The sequence below is a fragment of the Haemaphysalis longicornis genome, unplaced genomic scaffold (genome assembly GCF_048455015.1).
Source record: "Haemaphysalis longicornis isolate Haplotype H1 unplaced genomic scaffold, Haemaphysalis longicornis Haplotype H1 scaffold_4, whole genome shotgun sequence".
In the NCBI taxonomy this organism is placed as follows: Eukaryota; Metazoa; Arthropoda; class Arachnida; order Ixodida; family Ixodidae; genus Haemaphysalis; species Haemaphysalis longicornis.
Genome location: NW_027526361.1, coordinates 175,166,198 through 175,175,812, shown reverse-complemented (window position 1 = coordinate 175,175,812; position 9,615 = coordinate 175,166,198). Strand labels below are relative to the sequence as shown.

General features: G+C 56.1%; 1 protein-coding gene across 1 annotated transcript; it reads left to right on the top strand.

The window, feature by feature from the left end:
- Positions 1-1,594: 1,594 nt before the first annotated feature.
- On the top strand, positions 1,595-5,680 carry LOC144180109 (uncharacterized). The gene is made up of 4 exons (XM_077708508.1): positions 1,595-2,476; positions 2,527-3,270; positions 3,807-3,879; positions 3,951-5,680. Exons 1-4 carry the CDS (start codon positions 1,595-1,597, stop codon positions 5,678-5,680), a joined length of 3,429 nt encoding a protein of 1,142 aa, XP_077564634.1.
- The last annotated feature ends 3,935 nt before the right edge of the window (positions 5,681-9,615 follow it).

Below are 9,615 nucleotides of genomic sequence, written 5' to 3'. Positions count from 1 at the left end.
AGGCAGTCACAGCAGGATACGAAGGTTGCTCGGCTGGCACTGTCTGCATGAAAGTTCATCAGCTGCCTGTTTTGATATTGGTGCATATTGAGACAAAAAGTGCAAAAGCAATCGAGATGCAACGTAAGATCTGCAGTGCCTAAATCATGTGATACAAGGTGCCATTCTTTTGTCTAATGACGTACACTAAACAAAGGGATAAGCAAAAAATTGCTATAGAGCGCTTAGTAGCTGGCTGTTTAAGCTGGGTTTATGAGCTTTTTGGATGCATCCGGTGATCTGGAACCATAACTTTATAACAATAGGAATAAATCAGTGTTTTCTACATCTCAGTTCCTTAGTATGTCTGATATGAATTTCTTTTTGATAGTTCCGTAAGCTTCACGACGAGTGGAAGGCTGCTCCCTCATGAGTGGCTCGCACAAGTTACAACGGCGTCCGTCGACGTTTATTTTGGCTCGGCCTTCATCACACCGTTCGCCATTACGTTTGACCAGCGCCCATCGGAGATCGAAGAGTACCTGTCCAGCACCAGCCGTCGACCAGCCCGTTTCAACCATTCGCCGTCGTCCTACCCATACCAGTCGCCGAACCGCCGTAGCAATGCTGAGTTCTCACGTGGAAGGTCCCCCAGCCCACGCGGGGAAAACTAAAGGAAGCAACTTCTGGAGGTGAAGTTGCTCTACGGCGAAAAACTGGAAACCCTCCAACGACACAAGGACGCGCCGAAGACACCGATTCCCGACATGCATGCCCTCATCCCGACGACCCGACCTATCCCTGACGAGACTCCCGAACACGACGACTGCTACACGGCGCGACGCGCACTTGACATGACCGAGACTGCCACTGAGAAGACGACGACGACGCACTGTGCCCGACCGTCAGCACGCACAAGCCAAGATGCGACGCCCCGACGCACCCGGAACTCGAGAAAGGCGGCATCCGACGTCGAGGTGTCCATCGATGGCTTTGATGTAGTCGCCCTCGTAGACATGGGAGCCGACTACTCAGTAATGAGCGGACCATTTGCGTCTAAGCTGAAGAAAGTTATGATTAGATGGGATGGTCCGCACATACGCACAGCAGGAGGCCACCTCGTGACGCCAAGTGGAACGTGCACATCCCGCGTCAACATAGGCGGCACGACGTACCCTGCTGCGTTCGCTGTCTTGCCTAACTGCTGCCGCGACGTAATTCCCGGAATGAACTTTTTGACGGACAAAGGCGCAATAATTGATGTGCAGGCCAAGTCGATAACTTTGTGGTGACCACTGCGCACAAACCTGCGCAGCCTCCGTCTCGTCACTGTTTAGCCCAGCGTGACACGGCCACTGGCTGCAACACGTTTCCGATAAGGGACAGCGACACCGCAGTTTCGCCGGAGGCTTACGTCACCACTGGGGTCGATAAAACCCAAGCCGCTAAGCTCGAGATTATGATTGTTCCTCTAACCTTTCGAGCTCAGGCCGGCATGCTTGCCCCGCTGCTGCTTCCACGTTAATAAACAGTCATGTTGTACGTTGGGATGCTGCCTTCTACCGACGCGGCACCCCACATCTTGTGACCCGGAAAACGAACTAACCGCACCGCCATGGCCGACGTAGAAGCCCTCACCACTCTCCGCCAGCAAGTACAACAACTTCAACAGGAACTGCAACAAACCAAGCAACAGCAACAATCTTGCAACGCCCCCGCAGACGAGGACGTGCCTACCGGCTCCGCTGAGGACGTCAGAGCTCCTACAGAAGCCTTCCCGCACGCTGCTTCCTGGCGTGTTGCTGTCAAGCTTCCGCCGTTTTGGGCGGACTCGCCCGAGGTCTGGTTCGCCCAGGTCGAGGCCCAGTTCTCCTTGGCGCGCATCAAGCAAGACCGGACCCGCTACGATTGCGTCGTCGCTCACTTGGACGCACGTTACGCCAACGAGGTCCGGGATATCCTTGCCAACCCACCAACGGACAATGTGTACGAACATCTGAAGACTGCACTTATCCGCCGCTTGTCACTCTCGGAAGAACAGAAGATACGACAACTGCAGTCAGCAGAGCTCGCTGAGCGCAAACCTTCGCAGCTCCTGCGCCACTTGCGTGCGCTCGCGGGCAACATGGAAGTCCAGGATTCTTTCCTGCGATCGCTTTGGCTTCAATGGCGCCCGCCGCACGCCCAGGCGATTCTGCAGGCTCAGGTCAAGCTACCTCTCGACGAACTTGCGGAGATTGCTGATCGCGTCGTCGAGGCCTCCTCGCCGCAGTTGTCGCCCACCATCCAGGCTGTCGCCGCACCGCTGAACACCACGGAGTTTACACGCCGTATCGACGACATCGATCGACGGCTCACCTCCATCCAACAACACCTGGATGAACGTCTTCCGACGCCACAGCGCCGCCATTCGCAAAGCCGCGACCATAACACCACCTCGTCACCACAACTGGACATCAACGGTCCGTGCTACTACCACCGACGCTTCGGTGACAAAGCCCGGCAGTGTCGTTCACCCTGTTCCGTGGGATATGCGGAAAACGACAGCGGCGGCTCGTAGAGACGGCCGCAAGCTGCCAACCCGGAGGCCGTCGCATCTTCGTCACCGACCAAATCACGAAGCAGCGTTACCTGGTCGACAGCGGTTCCGACGTTTGCTGCTACCCGCGACACCAACTTCAAGGCCCTCGTCCGCCGACATCTTTCGAGCTCAACGCGGCGAACCAGTCCACAATCAAGACGTACGGCTCGCTGCGCCTGCACATCCAGCTCAACAACCTATGCCGCGACTTTCACTGGAACTTTGTCATCGCCGACGTCGCCGAGCCAATCATCGGCTCAGACGTTCTGGCTCACTACAACCTCCTTCCGGACTGCCGCAACGTCCAGCTAATCGACGCGACAACGGGACACTCCACACCAGGCCAGCGAACGACCGCCCAAAAGCCAAGCATCAAGGTGCTCAGCATTGACAATCCCTCGCCGTACCATGCCATCCTCGCCGAATTTCCCGGTTTGACGTGCCCCCGCGGACTGCCACGCAAAGTGCAGCTCACCACCGTGCAATACATCCGGACCACTTCAGGTCCCCCAGTTTTCTGCCGTGCCCGTCGCCTTGCCCCGGACCGCATGCGCATATGCAAAGCAGAGTTCGAGGCCATGCTCCGCGAAGGAACCGCCCGCCGCTCTGACAGTCCATGGGCTTCACCACTCCACCTTGTCCCGAAGACCGAAGGCTGGCGGCCCTGTGCACGACTACCGCGCCCTAAACGCTCGCACCATCCCGGACAGGTACCCCGTCCACCACATACAGGACTTCGCCCATCGCATTCATGGCTGTCACGTGTTCTCCGTGCTAGACTTGGTGAAGGCCTACACACAGATACCCGTGAATCCGGATGATGTCCCGAAAACCGCTATCATCACACCCTTTGGGTTGTTCGAGTTTCCCTTCATGAGCTTCGGCCTGCGGAACGCTGGACAAACCTTTCAGTGCTTCATCGACGATGTCGTTCGCGGCCTCGACTTCTGTTTCGTTTACCTTGACGACATACTGGTATTTTCCCGCGACACCGAAGAGCACCACAGGCACCTTTGCCTGCTGTTCGAACGCCTCGATGACCACGGTCTACTCGTCAATATCCAAAAAAGCACGCTAGGCACTTCCGTCGTCCATTTCCTTGGCCACGAAGTTTCATCTGAGGGCATTCGGCCCTTGCCCCAACGCATCTCGGACCTGCAAAATTACCCTCGACCCACCACCGCTAAAGACCTTCGCCGTTTCCTCGGCATGTTGAACTTCTACAGGCGTTTTTTGCCACACGCAGCCGAACACCAGGCTCACCTCCACGATGCTTTGGCTGGGCTACGAGGAAACCAACCCGTCACGTGGACACCAACGTTAGCGAAAACCTTCGAAGATTGCAAAGCCGCCCTCTGCACCGCCACGCTCCTCACCCACCCTGTGCCAGACGCTCCCTTGGGACTCTTCACGGACGCATCTAGTTTCGCCATCGGCGCCGCCCTCATGCAACGCGTGGACAACACCTGGCATCCCTTGGCTTCCTTCTCGAAGAAACTCTCAACCCCGAAAACGACCCCTTCAGTCGCCAGTTCCACTGACGAAAGCACGACCACCGCCCCGACCAATTTGCCAGCCTACTACAGAGAACTTCTGGCGATATACGAAGCAGTGCAACACTTTCGCCATATTCTCGAAGCACAGAACTGCCCCATCTATACCGACCACAAGCCTCTCACCTACGCCTTCTCTCAACGTCGCGACAAACTCCCGCCTGTTCAGCAGAACCAACTCTCGTTCATCGCACAGTTCACCACCGACATCCAACATGTCAGCGGGAAAGACAACGTGGTCGCCGACGCGCTTTCACGTGTAGCCACCATCAGCTCGGCGCAGATAAGAGCGGACGTCCTCGCCGAGGCTCAGACCACGGATGCCGAACTGCAGGAACTCCTCAAGGGCACGTCCTCACTACAGCTACAAGAAGTCCCCATTCCAAGGTCGGCAACCTCAATCTGTTGCGACACGTCGACAGGACGAAGCAGGCCCTATGTACCCCTGTCCCAACGCCGTGGTGTTTTCAACCAGCTCCACAACCTCAGCCATCCCGGCATACGCGCCTCTACACGTCTCGTAGCTGACCGCTATGTCTGGCCCTCTATGCAGCGCGATTGTCGCACGTGGGCGCGCTCCTGCATTCACTGCCAACGTGCCGAAATCACCAGGCACGTCACGTCCCCACTCGGAACATTCCCTCAGCCCTCTGGTTGGTTCGAGCACGTCCACCTCGACATCATTGGACCCTTTCCCCAGGCTGGACCCTACCGCTACTGTCTCACCGCCATCGACCGATACACTCGATGGCCCGAGGCATGGCCCCTCGAGGGAATCACCGCAGAAGACGTCGCCTCGGCCTTCTTCACCGGTTGGATTGCTCGTTTCGGCGCCCCCCGCCGTGTAACCACCGACCAAGGACGACAGTTCGAATCGCACCTATTCAGGCTCCTCGGGCTGACTATCGGTTTTGAACGCTTGAGGACCACCAGTTACCACCCCTGCGCCAACGGCATGATCGAGCGTTTCCACCGACAGTTCAAGGCAGCCATTATGTGCCACCCGGACTCGACCTGGCTCGAGGCCATCCCTGCCGTCATCCTTGGTCTTCGCGCCACCTTCAAGCCGGACATCCACGCTACACCAGCAGAGCTCGTCTACGGGGAACCACTCCGTCTCCCAGGTGAGTTTCTCCCAGCTCTGCCATCCAGCACTATGCCGTCAGACCCCACCGACTTCGTCGCCCGGCTCCGACGCACCATCGCCACCTTACGCCCGTCACCTGCAGCCCAACACAGCAAGCCTACACCTTTTGTGTTCAAGGAGCTAGCATCGTGCACGCACGCTTTCCTCCGCGACGCTACCGTCCGCCGGCCTTTCCAGCCACCCTATAGCGGACCCCACCTAGTCGTTCGTCGCGACGACAAGAACTTCACACTGCGCCTGCACGGGAACGACGTCCGCGTCTCGATTGACCGACTCAAGCCCGCATACATCGCTGCGAACGAACCGGGCAGCGCCACTCCTCCCACAGGCACCCTCCCACAGCCGCCGACGTCGCAGCCCGCTCCTTTCACGACACGCTCTGGACGTCTGGTACGCCTCCCAGATTTCTACAGACCCTAAGGGCTCTGTACTCCGCGGGGGGGGGGGGTGATGTGGCGACCACTGCGCACAAACCTGCGCAGCCTCCGTCTCGTCACTGTTTAGCCCAGCGTGACACGGCCACTCGCTGCAACACGTTTCCGATAAGGGACAGCGACACCGCACTTTCGCCGGAGGCTTACGTCACCACTGGGGTCGATAAAACCCAAGCCGCTAAGCTCGAGATAATGATTGTTCCTCTAACCTTTCGAGCGCAGGCCGGCATGCTTGCCCCGCTGCTGCTTCCACGTTAATCAACAGTTATGTTTTACGTTGGGATGCTGCCTTCTACCGACGCGGCACCCCACAACTTTTTCATCCGATCACTCCATGACGCCGGAACCAAACCCTGAACACTTTCCAGCTGTAAAGATCGCCGATGATAATGTCACCCTGCCACCCTGCGCAAGCTTGATGATCACCGTCTACTGTGAAGGTGCTGCTCCTGACGTCGACGCTATCGTGCAGAGTGACCAAAGGTTGCTTCTCGACCACGATGTGTCTGTCGCAAGAGGCATTGTGTGGTTTAAGCAGCGCAAATCCCACGTTTTGGTCACCAATTTCACTGAGGAGTACCAGCATTTAAACAAGGGCGCTTCAATTGCGTTCCTCGAAGAAACGCAACAAGCAAGTAACGTGATCGCAGTAGCCGACTTTGAACACGCACCCGACGATTCTTTCAAGCTTCCACATCCCTTCGACGTGAATCCGGCGCTACTGCAAGAAGAAAAGAACAAGCTATTGGCTTTGCTGCGTCGCTACAGCGGGTGTTTTTCGTCGAACTTCAAGTTACGCCAGACACCTCTGACGAAGCACCGGATAATACCCGTTGGAGCCCGACCTTCCCGACAGTCACCGTACCGCGTCTCTTCACACGAGCGCGAAGCCATCCGGAATCAAGTCGATGAAATGCTCAACGACGACATTATACAGCCATTGAAAAGTCCGTGGGCGGCGCCGGTGGTACTCGTGAAGAAAAAAGACGGCACACTGAGGTTCTGCGTTGACTACCGGCGATTAAACAAGATCACCAAAAAGGACGTGTACCCCCTGCTACGAATCGACGACGCCCTCGACCACCTCTGCCACGCGAAGTACTTCTCATCGATGGATCTGAAGACCGGCTACTGGAAAATTGAAGTGGACGAGAGAGATCGAGAGAAGACTGCATTCATAACCCCGGACGGCCTATACGAGTTCAAGGTAATGCCTTTTGGGCTATGCACGGCACCAGCAACGTTCCAAAGAGTCATGGATACTGTGCTAGCTGGCCTGAAGTGGCACACCTGCCTCGTATACCTCGACGACGTTGTGGTATTCTCTCGGACTTTCGACGAACACCTTGCAAGGTTGCAGTCTGTACTCGAGAGCATCCGTACGTCGGGGTTAACGCTGAAGCCTGAAAAGTGCCGCTTCGCGTACGAGGAACTCAAGTTTTTGGGCCATGTCGTCAACGCCGCGGGAGTCCGGCCTAATCCGGCGAAAACTTTCGCCATAGCGAACTTCCCAAGACCGAAAGATAAGAAGGGCGTGCGAAGATTTCTCGGACTATGCGCATACTACAGGCGCTTCGTCGCAAACTTCGCCCGCATTGCAGAGCCACTCACCCGCTTGACGAAAGATAGCACCCCTTTCAGCTGGGAAAATGCCCAAGAAACAGCATTCGGCGAGCTGCAAAAACGCCTGCAAAGCCTGCCTGTGCTCGCGCATTTTGACGAAAATGCCCAAACGGAAATGCATACTGACGCCAGTGATATAGGCTTGGGTGCTGTCCTCGTGCAAAAGCAAAGCGGGTGCGAGAATGTAATCGCCTATGCCAGCCGTGGTCTGTCCAAGGAAGAAAGAAACTACTCAGCCTCTGAGAAAGAGTGCCTCGCTATTATATGGACCATTTCAAAATTTCGCCCATGCGTGTATGGAAGACCATTCAAGGTGGTGACAGACCACCATGCGCTGTGTTGGCTCGCCAATTTGAAGGACCCCTCTGGCGGTCTTGGTAGATGGAGCTTGCGCCTGCAAGAATTCGACGTTACAGTAGTCTACAAATCCGGGAGGAAACACTCCGACGCCAACTGCCTGTCCCGTGCCCCCGTCGACCCACCACCACAAGACTCCGATGAAGACAGCGCGTGCTTCGGAGTCGTGACTGAGAGCGACCTGGCCGCCCAGCAGCGTGCCGACCCCGATCTACGCGTCATGATCGACTACCTCCAAGGATGCAACGTCGCCGTGCCCAGGGCCTTCAAACGCAACTTACCTGCATTCAGCCTGAAAAACTCCGTCCTCGTGAAAAAGAATTTCAGCCCCGGAACGAGAGCAAATTATCTTCTTGTGATCCCGGCAGATCTTCGTGACGAAATTTTGGAAGTGTGCCACGACGACCCGTCTTCCGGGCATCTCGGCACAGCTCCAACAATTGGGAAAATCAAGGCGAAGTACTACTGGCCCCGCCTTGCATCCGACGTCACCCACTACGTCCGGAGCTGCCGTGACTGCCAGCGACGAAAAACGCCACCAACGAGAGCCGCCGGACTTCTGCAACCGATCGGTGTCCCATCTAGGCACTTCCAACAGATTGGAATGGACCTTCTGGCCCGTTCCCTTCATCCCGATCCGAGAACAAGTGGATTGTTGTAGCTACAGACTACATGACGCGCTACGCATAGACCGCCGCACTTCCGAGGGGGACTGCACAAGAAGTCGCAAAGTTCTTCATAAGCCAAGTTGTGCTGCGACATGGAGCCCCGGAAGTCCTAATCACGGACCGCGTAACGGCCTTTACTGCGGAGTTGATGCAAGGGATATTACGCTACAGCCCCCGCACGGGGCACCTTGAGCAATCTTGGTGACGGTACTGGCGATACCGCGGACCCCGAGCCCCCAAACATAAGCTGGATCCAACCGTGGCGATGTGTTTATAGGTGGAGGGTTAGAAACCACGAACGGTGGCCGTCGGAGCCCAGGTCAAGCTCCGGCGGATGGGCTCCCTGTCTGTTCACCAGGCAGGGAGCTCCGGGACCTCTTTGGCTACCAGGGTAAGGTCAAAGAAGAAAGTACCCCCGTCTCCCTGCTTTTATACTATGCTATATGGCATTTTCAAAACCCCCCCCCCAAACGTGATCGGCCCCCTAAAAGGGGCCGCACCGAAGTATCGTTTCCTCCATTGCCATCTTTGACATTTCATGAACCAGATCATTACTCTCGATTTCTTGTCATGGAGTCCCTCAATCCAACCCACCCTCTTGCATCTCAGTCAGTCTGCTTGATCGCAAAATATCTTGAAGCCATAATAGGAAAATCATATAAGTGCAAAAAACAAAGGTCTGGTGAACTACTAATCGAGGTAAATGACAAGCAGCAGTCCACGAAGCTTGTAGCTCAGACTAGACTGGCTGATCTAGACATCAGGGTCACACCCCATCGGAGCCTCAACAGCTCGCAAGGTGTGATATCCGAGACGGATCTCTTGAACGAAACGGATGCGGATCTCCTTGCCGGCTTGAAGGATCAGGGCGTCACTGCTGTGAGACGCATCACCATCCGCAGAGACGACAAGGAGATTCCCACCAAACACATTATCTTGACTTTCGACCGCGCAATTCTTCCACAATACATAAATGCAGGTTTTATCCGTTGCTCCATCCGTCCGTACATCCCGAACCCGCGGCGCTGTTTTAAGTGCCAGCGGTTCGGGCATGGTACGAACTCTTGCCGTGGCCGAACGACGTGTGCAAAGTGCGCGGCGCACGATCATCCGAGCGAGAACTGCTCAGCCGAAACTATCACTTGTGTAAACTGCGGGGGGCCGCATGCGGCATACTCCCGCAAGTGCGAAAAATTTCAACTAGAAAAGAAAATCATCGACATCAAAGTCACTGAAAACATCACCTTCCCAGAGGCGCGAAAGAGGTTCGCCT

Bases quoted from the DNA above. Each gene is read 5' to 3' on its own strand.
- LOC144180109 (XM_077708508.1), top strand. From the start codon at position 1,595: ATGGCCGACGTAGAAGCCCTCACCACTCTCCGCCAGCAAGTACAACAA. The intron at 3,271-3,806 runs GTACCCCGTCCA...TGCCACACGCAG, and splicing joins GCTCGCACCATCCCGGACAG to CCGAACACCAGGCTCACCTC. The intron at 3,880-3,950 runs GTTAGCGAAAAC...ACCCTGTGCCAG, and splicing joins CCCGTCACGTGGACACCAAC to ACGCTCCCTTGGGACTCTTC.